Source organism: Amphiura filiformis, chromosome 9 (genome assembly GCF_039555335.1).
Source record: "Amphiura filiformis chromosome 9, Afil_fr2py, whole genome shotgun sequence".
In the NCBI taxonomy this organism is placed as follows: domain Eukaryota; kingdom Metazoa; phylum Echinodermata; class Ophiuroidea; order Amphilepidida; family Amphiuridae; genus Amphiura; species Amphiura filiformis.
Window position 1 is genome coordinate 31,930,152 of NC_092636.1, and position 20,701 is coordinate 31,950,852.

At 36.8% G+C, this 20,701-nt stretch overlaps 1 protein-coding gene across 9 annotated transcripts in view; it reads right to left on the minus strand.

Moving 5' to 3' along the window:
* The window catches only part of LOC140160877 (cytoplasmic FMR1-interacting protein 2-like), a 56,607-nt gene that overhangs the window by 27,639 nt on the left and 8,267 nt on the right, over positions 1-20,701 (minus strand). For 5 of the 9 annotated variants that reach the window (XM_072184204.1, XM_072184202.1, XM_072184201.1 and 2 more), the window contains 9 exons: positions 19,430-19,459; positions 16,526-16,603; positions 15,693-15,794; positions 14,166-14,347; positions 8,990-9,215; positions 8,042-8,146; positions 6,614-6,823; positions 4,948-5,067; positions 4,180-4,257 (listed from right to left, as the gene is read on the minus strand). In XM_072184204.1, coding sequence (XP_072040305.1) covers positions 4,180-4,257; positions 4,948-5,067; positions 6,614-6,823; positions 8,042-8,146; positions 8,990-9,215; positions 14,166-14,347; positions 15,693-15,794; positions 16,526-16,603; positions 19,430-19,459 — 1,131 coding nt within the window. Of the gene's footprint in view, positions 1-4,179; positions 4,258-4,947; positions 5,068-6,613; positions 6,824-8,041; positions 8,147-8,989; positions 9,216-14,165; positions 14,348-15,692; positions 15,795-16,525; positions 16,604-19,163; positions 19,179-19,429; positions 19,460-20,701 lie in introns of all 9 variants that reach the window. The other 4 variants (XM_072184207.1, XM_072184208.1, XM_072184203.1 and 1 more) reach the window with 2 other exon arrangements.

Sequence of the window (20,701 nt, forward strand, 5' to 3'; positions counted from 1 at the left end):
ACCACAAACTTTAACGCCTAGAGGATTATAGAGGATTATGTATTCAAAACCACTCTGCCATTAAAGCCGCTTGAAGTTAAAGTTAACGCGAGAATCTATAGTGTGCCGTAAATTATGATGAAATATGTCATAATTTAGAACAATAGTTTGCCTATTTCCTCATAGACTACATAATTACCACTTATGTATTATCCAGTTAATAGATCAATTATTGGAAATCTAATTTGGTTGGGTAAAAAACATGCTACATGTTGCTGAAAATTATTGATTAAATTATATGAAAATAATTTTTGTTCCAAACGTCACACTTGATATATAATTTTGTGTGTGCTCATGGCGTACACCAAATCAGCTTATGGAACCAAGTTTTTAGCTTGACTTCAACGCCAAGGGATTAAGTTCCGTAAAATGGTCTGGTTTTACTTGAGCCAGCAGTATACGATACTTCTGGAAGAGTAAAGCAGGTCCATAACATTTTTATATACATGTCATAGGTTGTGCCTGGTAAGAGAGGGGGTAGGGAGGAGAGTGAGGGCATTGGAAGTGGACAGGGAGGTGCTTTGCTGGTAGCCAGGGGGGGGCTCCCCGTGGGACATCTTGTCTTCCTTCTTGACCCTCCCCTATTGGATGCTGGCCGCCGTAATATTTTACGCTTTTAGGCCTTTTTCTGCCATTTTAAGCCCATTTTTGTAAAAACGTTTGCCTTTGAGAATCAGCCCACGCCCTCCTAACAGAAAAACCCTGACAAAATCACAGGGGAAGGGGAAACAGGAGTGCGAGCGGGTAATTATAGGAGGGTCAAGTTTGAGAGAGCGAGTACAGAGAGAGGGGAGAAGGAGGGGGAAATAAGGAGAAAGTCGGGAAGGGGAAAAAGGAGGGGAAGGGGAGAGAGATTCAGAAGGATGAGAAAAAAATAAAGAATATGTATTTAATTAGGCTTTGAGAAGTAAATTGGAATATGAAATTGACAAAGCTGACGAGCCTTTATTAAATAATATTATATATGGGTCAGTCCATATGAAATCAAGGAGGCCCCCCACCTGACCCCCTCAGATTTGCTTGATATTTTAGTCATATGTTGTACCTGTAAAAATATGAAAAACCTGCAAATTTGAGGTCTGTAGCTCTTACGGATTTTCTGTGGCAGCCATTTAAAGTTGGAGTAGGGGGGTCTAAATTTGGACTCAAAAGTTGCCATTTAAATAAATTTCATCTTTGGGAGTCTGTGCCTTCTTTACAAAGAGAGGGAGATGTCTGAAACCTTGTATACACACTAACTGCATGCCCAATTTGTCAAAAAGTAAAAAAAAAATTAAAAAAATTATTGCGCTTTGTGTCACGGGGTCATTAAATATGCAAGAAAAAATTTAATGTTTTATAAACTGTCAAGTTTAGCCCCCCTAAATTCACATTTTTTGTCAGATTAGTTATTGTTTGTTGTCACTGATGCTAAATATAGGATAAATACAATGCATATCCAAAAATTTGAGCTCACAATTCATTTACATTTCGAACAGCGCCCTCACAAAGATGAAATTTATTGCAAATTCAACATTTTCAGGGGCCCAAAGTCGATGTGGTCCACCTTCAAAATTTATAAAACATCACTTTTATGTGACTGCTAGTCTTATATTACAACTTAGGTAAGTCCCAGTAATTGTCTAGGTTGACTTCATATAAAACGACAAGCCCAAAGTTGACCATTTTCTTATGATTGCATGTACTGCAAATGGCCGAATTTGGAAGGCTTAAAAGTCAAATTGGCCACAATATTGAAAAAAAAAATGATTAGAGGCGTAGTTATTGGCCGTATTTACTATTATTTTCATTTTATTTTCAATATACAGATTTTCTGTGGCAGCCATTTAAAGTTGGAGTAGGGAATCTAACTTTGGACCCAAAGTTGCCCTTTGAATAAATTTCATCTTTGGGAGCCTGTACCTTCCTAATAAAAAGAGAGAGAGGTCTTAAACCTTGTATACACACTAATTGCATGCCCAATTTTTCAAAAAGTAAAAAAAAATGAAAAATTTTTTATTGCGCTTTGCGTCACTGACGGGGTCATTAAATATGAAAGAAAAAATGTAATGTTTTATAAACTGACAAGTTCAGCCCCCTAAATTCACATTTTTGTCAGATTAGTTATTTTTTGTTGTCACTGATGCTAAATATAGGATAAATACAATGCATATCCAAACATTTGAGCTCACAATTCATTTACATTTCGAACAGCGCCCTCACGAAGATGAAATTTATTGCAAATTCAACATTTTCAGGGGGCCCTAAGTCGATGTGGTCCACCTTCAAAATTTATAAAACATCACTTTTATATGACTACTAGTCTTAAATTACAACTTGGGTAAGTCCCAGTAATTTTATAGGTTGACTTCATATAAAACGACAAGCCCAAAGTTGACTATTTTCTTATGATTGTATGTACTGCATATGTGCCGAATTCGGAAGGTTTAAAAGTCAAAATGGCCATAATAGTGAAAATTAATGACTATTTTCTTGTTATTGGCCCTATTTACTTTAATTTCCATTTTATTTTTCAATATTGGGGCCAATTTGACTTTTAAGCCTTCCAAATTCGGCACATTTGCAGTACATGCAATCATAAGAAAATGGTCAACTTTGGGCTTGTCGTTTTATATGAAGTCAACCTAGACAATTACTGGGACTTACCTAAGTTGTAATTTAAGACTAGTGGTCATATAAAAGTGATGTTTTATAAATTTTGAAGGTGGACCACACTGACTTTGGGCCCCCTGAAAATGTTGAATTTGCAATAAATTTCATCTTTGTGAGGGCGCTGTTCAAATGTAAATGAATTGTGAGCTCAATTTTTGGATATGTATTGTATTTATCCTATATTTAGCATCAGTGACAACAAAAAATAATTAATTTGACAAAAAATGTGAATTTAGGGGGGCTAAACTTGCCAGTTTACAAAACATTACATTTTTTCTTGCATATTTAATGACACAACGCTGCAATTACAGATTTTTTGATTTTTTACTTTTGACAAATTGGGCATGCAGTTAGTGTGTATACAAGGTTTCAGACCTCTCTTTTTTGTAAAGAAGTCACAGACTCCCAAAGATGAAATTTATTTAAAGGGCAACTTTTGAGTCCAATTTTAGACCACCCTACTCCAACTTTAAATGGCTGCCACAGAAAATCCGTAAGAGCTACAGACCTCAGATTTGCAGGTGTTTAATATTTTAACAGGTACAACATATGACTAAAATATAAAGCAAATCTGAGGGGGTCAGGTGGGGGACCTCCTTGATTTCATATGGACTGACCCATATATAGGCCTATAACTATCGTAAGAATATTAATTGAAACGTACAGGGCCTAGCTAGTTTCAAAATAATATGATAAAGAGATTAACGCTGGGTCCCGACATAATCCATGTTGAGTGGTATCGCGAGTTCATTCATGAAGTGGGACTAATAACCACTTGACTAAACAAAAGAGAGACATTTGGCTGTAGTCGGTTACAAGCTCTTACACATGCCCTTCTTTTGAACGCACATTGATACACATGTCCCGAGTTTAAGCGACAAGACGCTGTTGTTGCAGTAACCAACTATACATTCGCGTTGGAGTAAATTTGAGCAAGAAATCCAATCGATATTTCTGAAGTTGCCGTTCCAGTTAAAGTAACTTCATTCCGCAAAGTCTCTATTGGATGAAGCGCAACAGAACCCATTATTTAAACACTTTGACTGCCTCAGACACATTATGTGGGTGTAAAGGATATGCAGCAACCTTTATTTCTATTCTTTTATCGCAAAAATAGTGGATTTAGAAGAGAATATATATGGTTTTTTTTTCACTGAAGTTGTTTACATCAAGGTAAAGCGTGTGTACAAGCATATCCACAGCGCAAGTGACAGAGCTTATCACAGAAATATTGTATGTGTGTAACAAGCTTTAACCCCATGAGAACTACATGCCTATTGGTCAAAAAGAGGTTTTCATTATCAATTGCACCAATCAGCAACATTGTTAGAATAATTTCACCATGCAAAAAAATTGGGGTGAATTATTTGCAAAGCTCTGTTCTGATTGGTGATTAAATGAAGATATGTAATTGACCAATCAGAGGCAATGTTAGATTGGCAGATAGTACTCAGGGGGTTAAGACAGATGGAATAAAGTAAAGCTTACCCGTTCATACTCCTCTGCCTTGTCTCCCATTTTGGGATTGGTTCTTTTATCCGCCGGATGTATCAGTTTCCATGAGAACTACAAATGTATACAATATGGTCAGATATCATACATATGATTATTTAAAACCTGTTTCAGTGTGTGTTAGTGCTAGATATAGTTGGTTTAAAACAAAAAATGTTGCCATCAAGTTACATGTTGTTTATGGTATGTATGCTAATACATAAGAGTCATTTATGTAACCCAATGAATACATTATGTTGCCTTTCATGATATACAGTCCAAACTGCATGCCAATTTTTTCAATTAGTGACCATTTCACTATTCATGATAATAGATGTCAAAGATAGTTTTTTATACAATGCAGACATTTTTCTTATGTTATAAATAATAATCAAACACAATCAGTGGCGCAGCAAGAGAGCAGGGGGCACATGCCCTGGATGTCAACTTTTGAGGGACACTGAATTGCCCCTGCATAAAAAAAATTAGGGTCAACAAATTTCATTTAAAAATTTTTGATCCCTACCCCTCCCATTTTCAGATTCTTGAGCACACTGGGCAAAAACAATTGGGGTCAACAATTAACAATTTCAGTCGCCAAATATTTGTTTACATATTTGGGGCGCCATTCTAAATCTTTGCCCTGGGTGCCACAACCCCTAGCTCCGCCACTGAACACAATTATACAGTGCAATTGTGATTTGTAAAACATGTTATGATACAAACAAGCTACATATGTTGTAACCTTTGTATATAGCCCCTTACAAGTTCTGTGACGAGAGAGGTCCAGGTTGATAGCAGTCTCAGTCCTCGTAATCCCAACTCATACAGCTGCTTATTTTCTCTCTCAGAACGGCCTGTGTCTTTCTGAGCTGTTGTTACTTCCTACAGAATGAATAATGCACACAAATCTGCTTAATACATGGGAAAATGAAACCTATCCCTACTATTAACAACATGGCTTCCTATGTACCATTCTTATAATTGGCACATTCCTGCCATTGATGGGATGAAGATCGACATCACATCAATATCACATACTATAAAATAATGCAAGCAAGGTCAAGAAGGATTATAAAATAACAAAATAATCACATGATATCATTCTTGACCTTGCTTACTTTGTTTTATAGTACATGATATTACTATTTACCCCATCAATGGCAAGAAAATACGAATTATAAGAATTGTCTATTGTGCAGGGCAGATTTAAAGGTACCATTCAATATCAAACCTTACTTGAGACATCAAAATATGGGCTGCTTAATTGCCACAATTTACTTGTTGGTATACACCTCTTAAACTTGAGAGCAAATACAATTTGCTGAGCTTCCCACTTAAATAACAATGCACCAGAACTTCGATGTTGGATTGTAATTTTGCAAAACAATTAAGAAACATTTGCAGAATCCCCTTTGCACCTTCAGGGGTTAGGGTTAAGTTTTGGGATATACTATTTTGCTGTAAGCCTTTGACGAGAGTGTACTTATGCCATGTTAATAACAAGGCGCCTCTAAGTAATGTATGGGTGCTTAAAGTGTTGTACGTGTTAATTCCGCTGCCACATGTATCATGTATTGTGAGTTGCGCCTTGTCAGCATCACAGAAATACCCTCTCGTCAAAGGTTTACCGAAATTTACTATAGTGTTGAAAGTTAGGATTAGGATTAGGGTTTGGGCTAGGATGCAGAAGGCAGTCTAGTTTTTCTGAAATGTTAATTCAAGCCTTTAAATGAAAGTTGTTGATTTAATTTCCCTGTGTCCAGGCCTACTATCAAACTCTACTCATGGAGTCCAGAGACTCTAGTAGTGTTAGCGAATCCTGGCAATCATTTTATTTAGCATCTTTCATATGTCCAGTACCTTGGTATAAAACAGGTACTGGGTCTAAGCTGGATGCCTGCCACTGAATACTGACTAACTCCACTGATATGTGGTTGCTGGTTTATTTGTTGGTGGTATTCTACAGGGTTGCCAACAAATTTCATCCCGAATCACGGGTCAAATAATCGAAAAGCACCCAATTTTTCACCCAATTGATTTCTAAGGGACAAGAAAGTCGCGGGAGCCAATGTTAAAAGTCACCCAATTTTTTTCTAAAGCATTGGTTTCTACGGGACAGAAAATTGTTAAAAGTCGCACGAAACATCTTCAAAAGTCTTCTAATTGGGATACCAAATCGTAGGTTTAAAGACACAATTGACCTTTTTGGTAAATCCCATAATTCTTTCGTCAGACCCCAGATGTCGCATTTGACATCACGCTGATCGCACATTGTTTAGCTTAACATCGCTACTGCATTACAAATCAGTGTCAATGTCAAATGATGACATCTGGGATCTAACGCATGGGATCTAACGCAAGAAATTGTGGGATTTGCTGAAAAGGTCAATTGTTGTACTGTTACAGCTAATATTCAATCTGTACTCACCCTATTACTGTGTCTAGCCAGTTCACTGATGTACCTTGTGTGGTCTTCTCTGATCCCTACCAGCTGTTCTAACAGGTTGTACTGTGAACCCACTTGTGAGCTGGATTCACACGTCCAGAACGATTTATGATCAGGATAGTTGGGACTCTTCTTGATGTAGGAAAATACTGGGATCTGGATATCACCATAGAGTGGCACTACTTCCAGTTGCTATTTAGAAACAGAAAAACACATATTTTAACCTTTCCTGAACATTTTGTTTAAATCAAAAACTCCTTATAAATGTACTCCATGTTCCTATAGAATTCTAGCCTAAGACTCAGAATTACAAACTAGATTCATAATTAAGACCTCATACAACATGAATAATAAGGAAACCAGGGCCCGCCAAAGCCATGCAGGTAACTCTGAGGTCGTGCATTGAATTGGTTTGAATGAGGAATACTACAGGAACCAGCACCTTTTGTTAGAAGTCACACATGAGTAAAGTGGATAACCTCTATTGCATGTCCAATGGGATTTTGAGCATAAGATTTCAACACATAGAAAGTAGACATAAAATTAAAGATTTTAAATGAAGTGTTATAAATTTAAGCTGTATTCCAGTGTACTTGTCATGCTTGTTACTCCAAGATTTACTTGTTGGTATAAAACTGTTGGTATATAAGTTGTTGATATAATATATCTGTGTCCAGGCCTACTATCAAACTCTACTCATGGAGTCGGGGGACTCTAGTAGTGTTAGCGAATCCTGGCAATCATTTCATATAGCATCTTTCATATGTCCAGTACCTTGGTATAGAACAGGTACTGGGTCTAAGCTGGATGCCTGCCACTAAGTTAATTCACTAGACAAGTGCTTGTTGTTTTCTTTGTTGGTAATATGAATAACCTACTATAGTAAATTTGATGAACACAACTGCCAATAAAGTGATGATTGCCCACATACACTGTGTGATAACACCCCGGTTTGCATAACATGGAAGTGAACCACACACTCCTGATTGGTTAGTATTTTCAAGTATGCAAGATCACACGTTTGAGTTGTATTTTGAAGGAATCAGGCAAGGTCACACGTTACCATCGCAGTATGATCGTGTACAGCTGTTGGCAGCCGTGTTCATTCAAAACGAAATTTTTACTATAGTTTTCAAGCTAAAGATAAACTTTAGTGAACGACTCTTTTCAAAGCCATCAGTAGGCAAGGGGTGGCCTACATGTCTCAGTCTTAGGTACTTTGTTCTGAAGAAGTCAGAGCTTGACATATCTAAACTTGTCTGACGGCGAACCCGCTAAAAACTCATTAATTTTTATGAATTCCTGTCGTAAAAGCCTATCCCACAAAAAAGATAAACTTGTTGTATTGTTTCAATTATAGTACTCTCTTAGGTGTACTGTTTTAGCTAAAATAAATCTCCTTCTACATACCCTGAAAACTCTGTCTATTCTGGAAAGACTAATGCGTTTTTTCTGGTCCATTTTGTAGATACTATTCATGGGGCTGTCCATAAGAAACAGTCCAAAACCCATCACCTGTAAGAGTGGAAAGGGTGCAACATTATTCATCAAGAAAAATTACACTAACTTAATAAAACACATAATACAAGCGAAGTCATTTCCAAGTGTTTTTTTTAATTCACATAGCTTATGTACAAAGTCAATGGTTGTTTACCTGCCAAGGCAAAGAAAAAAAAGCCTAATGTGGCCCCCGATTATATGCATGCACAATTGTCCATCAAGCTGCCTCACTCTATTGGACAAGCTTTTGTTTTAGCAGTATTCCTAGCTAATTTGCATAGTCACAAAATGTCGGTCCATTGCACATTGTAATCTGATTTTTAAAACAATGTCTTCATTTTATTCTATATTCTCCGTCATAATCAATTTGCAATCAAACTTGCAGTGATTAGATCATTAAAGTGAAGTGCAACATGATGACATGACCTTTTGTAATCGTATCAGTCCACTGTACTTCACATCCTCCCTTTCAAAACGATGACGTTGCACACTAACATGAACAGTACAGTACAATTTTATATCACAAATTAGGAAATGATTTGGAAGCCAGAATTGATATCAATATCAAGTTTTGCCACATTCTACAATGCTTGCCCAAATGTCCCTAGTACTACAGGCAAAATATCTAATTCTTGATCATGAGAGCCAACTTGGGTACGTACAGATATTTGTGTTTAGTGTACTACGCAAAGCCACATGCTTATGGCGCAAACACATCTTTTGAGAATTGACAAATCACAGTCTTCGGTCGTGCGATTGTGTTGTTGCACGAAAAGTATGATGAAGCAACAGTACGCAGAAGGTACATCCTCTCATGATCCAGAATTAAACATTTAGCCTATAGTTACAAGCACTCACCTTAATCAGCATATGTTTCTCACTGGGGAGTACAAAATGCCTTGTCTCGTACATATCTACACAGAGATTAACTACATCTGCTAGCAGCTCTTCATACCCCTCCACATTCTCCAGTTTTTCCTTCAGCGTATTTGTAATCTTATCATTGTTTGCTAAGAACATGACTACTTCTTGGGATTCTCGCAATGTCTGCGGATCAGCCATCACTTTTAAGAATTGTGCAGCCCTGGAAGAGAACAAATTCTGATTGGTCAACCTTTATCCTATAAGACTGAATTCACCCTATGCACGGATCCGCCATTTTGTTACTAATTGCTGCAATGCATATCAATTCATTTTTAATCTTCACGTTTTGCAAGCACCACAGGGCTTTTGCAAAGCATATGCGGTAATTAAAGCCTGCAGATGAAAGGCGCATGCCTACACAGCATGTACACTGCAAGATTCTCATCTGTGTGACGCCGATGTCACCAGAATGTCACTCCATCGGAAACTACACCTCGGTTTTCCATATCGCCGGTCCGAAATAGCCGGGTAGCCAGCCTCCTAGGTTTCTACAGAGTGACTTGGCCGGTGACTTCAAGAGGAGAGTCACACCGGTGTGACTACGCGACTGGACCTGGGTGCTCAGTACCGGGGTTTTGGGTTGCTGGTTTTGCTTTTGTTGCCATATTTTTTATATTCTCTTGATTTATTCAAATAATAATCTTTATTTCTTGCTTTTTTTTAGGGGATTAGGGAGGGCAAATTGCAAACTGGACTTTAAAAATAAGGGAAATATTAGATGAATAAAATAAATTTGTTAGTAAAAGAAATAAACATGATCAGTAAACAAAGTATAATTCAATAAACTAATATGATGAATAAAATACATTTTTGTTAATTGGTGGTTATTTGAATAACTAAATGAATAAAAAAATAAATAAACAGGAAGAAACCAATAAACGAAGAATGGAAGAAACAAAGAAACACTTCTAAAGAAAGCAACTTGAGAAAAATTGCAAATAAAGAAGTTAAAAGTAGGAATATTATAAGAAGCATGTAGGCCTATTGATGAATTAAAATATTAAATGTGTAAAATAAATAAATAATTATAACAATAATAATTCATAACAAGCATTAATATTTGCGTGATAAAAAATAAGACAATTTCAAACAAACATTGCAACAGGCCTATATTGATGTGACACCAATTTATAGGCATAATTTGATAACGTAAAAAAAATCAACATGAAAAACAAATCAAACTAATATAGGCCTATAAAAACACCATTTTGAAAAACGGAAAAAGAAAATAGCACAAGCCAAAGTTTTGCATGAACTTACGGCAGTAAAAGTATAAATTTGTAGTAGACCTTTCAGGAAAGTGACAAGAAGTAAAACAAAATGCATGCTAGGCCTATAAATCAATTTTAAATAACAGAAAAATTCTTGCTTCAAAATAAGTAAAGTTTTGGCAAATAAAAGTGTATAAATTGAAAATGCTAGGCCTATAATAGGCATACTTTGCGAACTTTGGCTGAAAATTAATATCTCTTTTAAAACATTTAAAAACACAATTCGTTTTAAATATAAAACTAGAAACGTCGCGGTTTTCGACGCAAGGCGTCGAGTGGGATGCCTCCACCATGGGGCGATATAAATGTGTACAAATCCATTTTTAGTAATGTGACCTCAGATGACCCCTGGTGATCCTGATTCCAAAATGACCTTCCAAAAATTTGGATCTAAATGTTAACTGTACCCACCAAGTTTCATGCCCATATGACCAATTTTATTAATTTGACCTTAGATGACCCCTGGGTGACCCCGGATGACCCCAAAATGACCTTCCAAATGACCCCGGATAATCCAGAAATGACCTTCCAAAAATTTGGCTCTAAATGTTGACTGCACTTACCAAGTTTCATGCCCATACGACCAATTTTATTAATTTGACCTTAGATGACCCCTGGATGACCCCAAAATGACCTTCCATAAATTTGACTCTAAATGTTGACTGTACCCACCAAGTTTCATGCCAATAAGACAATATTTAGTAATTTGATCTTAGATGACCCTGGGTGACCGGATGACCTTCAAAAAATTTGGCTCTAAATGTTGACTGTACCCACCAAGTTTCATGCCCATACGACCAATTTTATTAATTTGACCTTAGATGACCCCTGGTTGACCCTGGATGACCCCAACATGACCTTCCAAAAATTTGACTCTAAATGTTGACTGTACCCACCAAGTTTCATGCCCATAAGACAATATTTAGTAATTTGACCTTAGATGACCCCTGGGTGACCCCGGATGACCCCGAAATGACCTTCAAAAATTTGGCTCTAAATGTTGACTGTACCCACCAAGTTTCATGCCCATCGACAGTTTTAGTAATTTGACCTCAAATGACCTTTGACCTCAGTATATGACCTTGAACCCCACCCAAAAAAAAGTAGCCAGAGTTTTTGACCATGACCCACCTATCCTGAAAATTTGAAGTCAATCCGCCCATCCATCCCCGAGATACAGCATCCGGACGGACGGACGGACGGACGGAAGCACGGAAGCTCGGACATTGCAAAAACAGTATCCCGAAATGACCTTCAAAAATTTGGCTCTAAATGTTGACTGTACCCACCAAGTTTCATGCCCATACGACCAATTTTATTAATTTGACCTTAGATGACCCTGGTTGACCCTGGATGACCCCAAAATGACCTTCCAAAAATTTGACTCTAAATGTTGACTGTACCCACCAAGTTTCATGCCCATAAGACAATATTTAGTAATTTGACCTTAGATGACCCCTGGGTGACCCCGGATGACCCCGAAATGACCTTCAAAAATTTGGCTCTAAATGTTGACTGTACCCACCAAGTTTCATGCCCATACGACAGTTTTTAGTAATTTGACCTCAAATGACCTTTGACCTCAGTATATGACCTTGAACCCCACCCAAAAAAAAGTAGCCAGAGTTTTTGACCATGACCCACCTATCCTGAAAATTTGAAGTCAATCCGCCCATCCATCCCCGAGATACAGCATCCGGACGGACGGACGGACGGACGGAAGCACGGAAGCTCGGACATTGCAAAAACAGTATGCCTCGCGGTGGAGGCATAAAAAGTTTCAATAGGCCTATATAACGTTATCGTGCAAAATATGAAAAAACAGGCCTAATTTGATAGCAAAACATGTCATCTAACCACTGAAGTAAACAAAGCAATGATATAAGTTTTGTGGGAAAACAAGCAAACAAATAGACAAAATAAAAATGTTTGAAATGAAACAAACAAATAAACCAAGGACAAGAACTGCAAATAAAACACACACAGTTGATGAGATTATTAAACAGGCAGCACGAAAAGAATTAAAATATTATATTAAAAAGAGAACAATAAATAAATGAAACAAAATGAATCGGAAGTCTCACAGTTGAAATATAAATGATAACGAATGCAAAAGCACGATCAAAACAAAAACAAAGACGGCAGTAGAGAACCACAGACCCACTGTACACTGTACAGCATGCATCAATCAATTAATTATAAAACCAACTCATTCCATTCATGAGCGTATACAAGCAGTAAACAAGCATGATACGCGTATTTGTCATCATCAGCGCGTATTTGGTAGATATACGCGCGCGTCCCCCAGAGTGTTCGAACTCATAAGAGGGTTCGGTCAATGACCTTTCGGCAGCGTAGTCACCTTGAAGTTCGCCGACTGGACACCGAGCAGGCGACGCATGGGCCACGGCTACGGAAGTCACTTTGATGTGACTACAAGATGTGGACCACTGTCGGAATCTAGTCGGTGGTGTACATCATGAGTCGCCGATGCGACATCGAGCAGGTAACACATCGGAGGCTAGCAGTTGTAGTCACTACGTGATGACACTGCTGCATAATACCCTACTGCCTTGTTTCCGATGTAGTCACTCTCCTGTAGTGACTCTGTCGGCCACCATAGGGTAGGTTATTCTGGAGTGACGGCGGTAGTGACTTCAGAGTTCAAGTGCGATGTAGTCACTCTGTCGCCAGGAATTTTGCAGTGTAGTTAGCGGGTAGAACCTCGTTTGGGGATGACAGTGCACAGAGTCATTTACTTCTGTTGATGTTGGTTTTCTGCAACACCACTGATATTTTCTCACATTTCTGCACTATCAAAGGCAGTACAAATGTCTGATCAAATTGTTTTACACATTTTTGTTCAATTAATGCAGATCTGGTTCATACCATGAAATCCTGAGGTAAATTTGCCACTTTTTTTATGAAAGTGACATTGGACTCAAGTTGGCCACAAGCTTCCACTGACTAATCCATATTCCCAATATCTCAACTATGAAGTATCAGCTTGACTTGAAGCGACTCAAACTCAAACATTAAAACATTGACCAGTTTTTGCACCAAATGAATATCCCCTCTATATTCATAAATTAATTAGCAACTTCAAATCATAAATTCAAACTTTTCATTTTCAATAAAACTATTCTCATCACAATTTGGCCTTACATAATTGAATACCTGAGTGGAAGAAGGGCCCAACTCCAATTTTTTACAAAAATGAGTTAGACCCACCATTTTATTGTCAGCAGACGTGTTCTTCCTTGTGTGTGAAAGATGAGCCAAAATCCACTCTCTAAATATTCTTCCACATACACTTAATCATGGTTTTCAAGAAAGAAAGGCCCAATTCCATGCGAGTTGGGCCCTTCTTCCACAAATATTGGGATAAATAGGAATTTTGTTCATCCATGAAATCTGCTTTTCACTGTAATAAACTTTCTTGCTAACATATTACATGTGTCTACTTGCGCAATTAATGGATAATTACCACATTTCTGTAGCTATTTATAACACATCTGCTTACAGAACTGGCACTTGCAGTATATTAGTGGAAGAAGGGCCCAACTCCAGATCGTGTTAAGACCTGTACCGTTGCCATGGAAACATCATATATAATTTCGAATGTATGTAACATTGTATGTTCATGTATTAAAGGTCCCCTGAAAGTAAAAACATTCTGCCTATAAAACTTTTCCAAATATTAAGTTTTTTCTTGATATCTCAAAAACAGTTTGATGGAGTTGGGCCCTTCTTCAACTCAGGTATTCAATTATGATCAGACTGAAGTGTAATACAATTCACTCGCCTTTGATACAATTATTAAGTTTGCAACAACTCACCTGCGATATGCCGCATAATCGTTTTTAATACTGGCCTTGATGTTCTTCAGCACGTCCAGCACTGCAAACATATTGATGAATTTTCCCAGCGTCAGCAGGTACGACTCTGACACAAAGTCTTTCTTCTTCTCCACATGACAGAGCCTCTTGATGTCTCGGCAGAACATCTCTATTGCCCGACGCTGCGAAATAAATTCCATAAGTTAAATCAATAATTCTTACCATTTTTATACTACACAAGGGGTATTTATTCGCTGTTGTAGTGCATGTTAGTAACCATTGGTTACTGCTCCAAGTCTGGGCTCATACACCTGTTCCGAATTTTGATATGCCATAGGCGCTGTGTTGTGATCATTTCGATCAGTGGTTTGTAACAAAGAAAGCATGATGCAGTTGACCTAGCAACCTGTCACTACGACAGCGTGTTAGCTTGCCACCCTTCATTTTAGACTGGCAGGTTGCTTCTGGGATATGCAAAATTAATGGCAGTGTCATATGATAAATTCTAAAAAAAAAACTTAAATAAGTTATGTGAACTCAAAACAAGACCAAAATAATAAATAAAGGCTACAGTAATAGGTATTTGAACTGACCACATTTTGAACAGGCAGTTTTATGCAAATGACGGGCACTTGCCAAATCCTAGCTAAGACCCTGACTACACATTTTAGAAAATAAGGTACTGATTAGAGGTTTGCACATCAGTTGATCTGAAGGTATTGTGAAACATTTTTAAAAACATTTTGTTTCTTAGGTCCAAAGCAAAATGCTTAGATTAGATGTTTCACAATACCTGAAAAATAACTGATGCCTCAATCATAACCGTCACTTTTCACTTGTATTTAATTCCATCCATTTTCTTCTTACAAAATACAATTTTATCAATGTTATTTTCAGTTTCCCTGTAAAAAATTGAATAGCTGCTGAGATGAGAGACATACCGCTAACAACAATAACCAATGTGCTACACACAATCATATGTCGTCAAATATGGCGGGCAAGCATGCGCATAAATTGTTTAAGTATGTAACACATCACACATTGGTAGCACATTAATTTTATCTTCATGAAGTAGCTGTTTCATTTTGCAACCATTTGTTTCATTTAATTTAAATCTGTAGATATAAAGTCACTCTGTTCATGGCAGGTCAAAGCCATTCATTAATTCCAGTTGAAATCCATACACCCCCTATGAAAGGCATGACCTTAATCTCCCACACAGGGGGTGTAGATTTCAAATGAAGTCACCTGTTTAGGTAACCCCATTTGAAATTCACACTTCCTGTGTGGAAGAATAAGGACATGTGTTTCACAGGGGGTGTATGGATTTCAACTAGACACGAAAGGACTCGGACTTGGCTCGGACTCAGATACAAGTGGACTTGGCTCGGCTCAGACGAGCTGGACTCAGCTACAAGTCTGCATTCAGGTAACCCCATTTGAAATTTACACTCCCTCTGTGGAAGAATAAGGACATGTTTTCACAGGGGGTGTATGGATTTCAACTGGAATTGCCCAATGTATTACCTGGAAGTACATGAAGCTAACAAGCTTAGCGACTTCTGGCTCCATCACCTCCACAAACTTCTGGTAGATCTCTACTCTGTTGGGTTGCTCATTGGATTTGATCTAGCAAAAGAAATGAGATATTAATTATTAGAGAAGCAGTCCTATGTGCATTACCACTGTAAGGAGACCAGGTCCAGGTGCATAAGACAGTTCAAGATGAACCTGCTGTCTCATTGTGTGAATAAGTTCAAATAACGACACCTCAACTAGCCACAATTCAATCGGAATGCCCACTTCAATAACATAGCAATGAAAATTGCACAAATTGAGGTGGAGCCTGAAACTTTAAAATTCCCATATTAGGCGATGAAAAAAAAAACCTACAGGCCCGACAGACACAGATTTTGCATTTTGGAGATTTTGTTGAAACTGTATGCAATTACAAACAGCCAGCTGGATTAATTTAGACAAAATTCAGATTCAAGTTAAGATTTTTCAAGCTTTCTATGAATTTTAGGATCATTTAGGCTCTTCCTGAAAATATGAAAAACCTGACTCACCCTACTCGGCAAGTCCGTCCGCCCAATAGAACAGGGTACGTTTTTTTTTTTTTTCCTTACATTTCTCTCTTTTCCATTCCTTTGCAATACAATTCTGCTATTGACAGTGTCTCCAAAATCACTGTCCACTCCCTCTAGAATTAGTGTCCATCAAATGGATATTTTTTCCTCAAAATTACCAAATTGTTGGCAAAAGTTTTTACAATCTTTCATTGAGAACTACGATTCTCTTGCACCAAATGTAATTTTCACTGTGCCAAATTTGTGGCATAGGGTCTCAATTGTACTTACTGCAGGCATTGCCCTTGAGCAACTTCTCCATGTGTAAAGACTGACAGCGTAACTTTCTCCTTCTTCCAACAACTTATTCTGAAAGAAATTAACCACGACCATTCAAATCATTTGCAATTAGCACATACAAGATGATGGATTCAAATACTTTGGATTGGTAAATTACAGAGAATTACTCATTGTAGCAAAGAGTAAATAAATATGTAACATTTAGGAAAAATTGGCATGACGGTGTGAGGATTGGGGAAAAATCTGCAAACTGGTGAACATTCTCAAACAAGATCATATACAGTAGGGAAATAAATGGTCAAACACTTGCAGTAATATCCAATAACTATCTATATATATAATATATACAAAAGATTTGCTAAGACAAAATTATAATCCCAATGTTGCCATCAAAATGCGAATTTTTTTTATTTATAATTTACGTTCAGAAAGACTGAAATTCTTTACATTAGAGTTGAAGTAGGATTGATCTTGAAAGGCTTGAATGAAATGAAATAAACATCATCATTTATCTGACATAATTTTTTACAAGCTAAAGCATTCCATTTTCTTCCACAGATCACAAGGTCAAAGTTTACATAAGCCCACACTCTACAAGCCAATCAGCCAATCTTGTTTGGTACCTGGTTACAAAGTGGCTCAGGACACAAAAATATTTACTGGGCTATCTTCACTGGGGATATTACACATATTCATTTATAAATAGCTTTTGGGTTCCGAGGGTCCATGTTAATTTAGTTTGAACACAACAGCTTATCTTATTTACTTACACATTAAACCTTTCTCTCAATATTATAAATAAATGCCATCTTATAAAAAACATTTGAAAAAAGTTATTTACTTATGTATGCATTTTATTACAATCAGTTCTTTATCAAGTAAAATGCATTATTTTATTTGCATGTGCAACACTATGCAAACTAACAACATAGCAATCCATCTCTTGAAAAACAAAAACTAAATTTAAGTTACAATAACGATGAATTTGCCTTGCAGTAAACTCTTCAAAATCTTCATTAAATCTTCCAATTCCCATGATGCAAAATTTCTGTAGAATGTAAAGTGATGTGATGTTTATACAATAAATTCAAATTCAAAGAATGTGATTTTTCAGATCTTTAACCCAACATAAAATTATTTCAAACAAACTGTGAAAGAATGTGAAATTTGATGCAAAAAAAAAGAGAGCAAAAGTGACCATTTCCCGTGCAAACTTAACATCTGCTTACAAAACTTGACCCAACTTAGAATTTATGTGACTTTTATAAATATTAACCCCCTGAGCCCTACCTGCTGATCTAACATTGCCTCTGATTGGTCAGTTACATGATATCATTACTTTAATCACCAATCAGAATGGAGTTTTGCAAATAATTCACCCCAATTTTTTGCGTGATAAAATTATTCTAACAATGTTGCTCATTGGGCCAATTTGATAATAAAAACTTCTTTTTGACCAATCGGCAGGTAGTTCTCATGGCCTTAAATGTGATCAAGTGACAACCAATCACCTGTGTCCCACTTACACATACAACAACAAAAAAACCCATCAGAAAAATTCTACAAATTTGGTTAAGATCTCGTAAATTTCTACACTTTCTTAGAGTGTTACCAAAAATAGTACTTCTAAGGTACCGGTATCTGAAAATCACAATTGGCAATTAAAAATCTTTTAATCTAATATATTATAAACTCATAGAGATAATCGCTAAATGAAAAAATAAAGTTAACTAGAGAGAAAGAAGAGAGCGAGAGAGAGACTGCTAACGAGCCATTGCAACTATCACAATGATCATCATGTATTTTGTTTTAATTTTAAAAATATATAATAATATGATCGATGTCCATCTGTTTGACAAGTAGCTTTATTAATTTAAACAAAAGGTTAAAAGTAAAACTCCGAGTGTCAGCAATAGATAGGCCATGGACTGCACAAGAGTCTATAACTACCACACTCCACAACGTCAGTAAGACTAAGTCACTGTATAATGATTATGTACATCAGGCTACACTGTCAAATACAATGGGATAAACACGGAATTCTAGAATCAAAAATCAACACTTTCAAAATCATATGTATTATTTTTGATGCTCTAATGAATAAATAGAGATCTATACACTGACTACATACTGAACTCGAACAAAGAATTGAATTTGTACATTGTACAGTCCACAGCTATCCTTGCTACTCATCCATTTTGGTCATTTTGCTACACAGCCCCCTCCCCACCTATCTAAGTGCATACACAGGGATTATAATAATACACACAACTTTGCATACTTTCCGGTTTCTAAAATAAGTCACCACTAAAAACACACATAATAATAAATAAACAAACGTATGATAAATAAACATATAATCAAACAAGAGAACACAAAAAGGAAAGCATGCCAAGTTTTGCGAGTGCATTATCTGTCATAAAAATCCTGTCAAACTGAAATCAAACTGTGCTTTGGAAATAGGGGTGGAGTCATAGGTATATTACAATGAAGGAAGAAACTGTAGGAGGGAGAGGGGAGAACAGAAAACATTTACAGGAGCATGTGCACAATGCATTTTTAATTCCCCCACCGCCAGGGTTGTTATCCATAAAAGGGCAAAAGACAGCCATATTTAGACATAGCTTACCTCATTAATATTCAGCTACCAGAGCATGCAAAAACAATGTTTAATAGAAAACTATAACATAGCATTGTTAATTCCTGTGAGGCAGGTTTTAGTAAAAATCTACTTTATAATTAATTACTGAATGAGTTATATTGTCACAGGCGATGATGGAAAGTGGAGAAAAATCAGTTCTGAGATTATTTATTAAAACCCCAAAGGTCACATGGTTTTGTTAATTATTATTCATGACCTTTGCATGCAAAAACAACGGTTGCCTAGCGACTCACCAAACTGAATGGCCCCATCAGACGAGGTTCCTGGTGATGGTAGAAATTTAAGAGCAAAATCATCTAAATAAATATAATGGCATGCTGTGTGGATTATGATCACCATAATAAAAGACCATATGGAAGAAGAAACTAAAAATGTGAGACAAAAAAAATCAAAATCAACACGCCACCTGGAACAGAATAGAGTAAGAATGGAGAAAACGGACCCCAAAAGATTCACGGTTGGAACAAGTCTCTCCATTTTATAGCATGAATTGGATCCTTTCATTCATTTTCAGCTAATTTTGAAGTCATCTCAATCTAACTTTTGGGGAAAATGAAAGAACTGGTGAAAGACCAAGTGATTTTTGATGAGAGATATCCTCCGAAAGTCAAGATTTACACGCTGGAATAGATCAACTTACTTTGCTAGTTGGTGGTCATCTGGTCCCTATGCTGCTTCATTTTATAATAACTGTTAAATTATCTCATCTAAAATAGTCTACATTTTGAATATGTGGTTGATCAACTTACCTTCAAAAGACTCCACACCTGGAATGGTGTAGACTTATGAAATGTGTCATCTGACCTCTTGACTTTTAACATTACACTTACAACAAATGGAACAATCTGCCCAACATGGTATTTTATTTCTATTCTAAAATTCCCACACTTGAGAGTACATCAACTACAACAATATTAATTGGAGTTTACAGGTATTGCACACAGTTGTAGTTGAAAATTCAAATTGCATAAGATCAACGTGCCTGTTGCATATGCAACAGGCACACTGAGAAAGAGAAAAGAGATAAATACATATATGTATATGTGCATGACTGTATGTGCACTAGTCTCACACATATGGGCAGTGTTCTAGCTAGTAGCCACCCATGACCCACCTGCCCATCATTTTAGACAGTGAGCTTGCTAATGGGATGGGCAAAATTAATGTCTTTGACAGATGCTACATTATAATTGTAGGTGTTGAGAAAGGCTATTGAACTTTTTAATAGACCAGATTTGCAAAACAAGGTCATAGCAACACATATTTGAACCCCTAATGGGCTGTAGAAGTTTGGTAAATATTTTAAAGGTCATACTAGGACAGGCAATTTTATTTATATGATGGGCAAACCATAATTTCTAATTAAGACCTTGACACAGAGTCAGAAATAGAGAATGGACCACATGATTGAGAATGAGAGCAAGAGAAAAAGAGAAAGACAACAGACAGACAAATAGAAAGAAAGAAAGAAACAGACAGTCAGAGTCAAAGAGATAGATATTGCA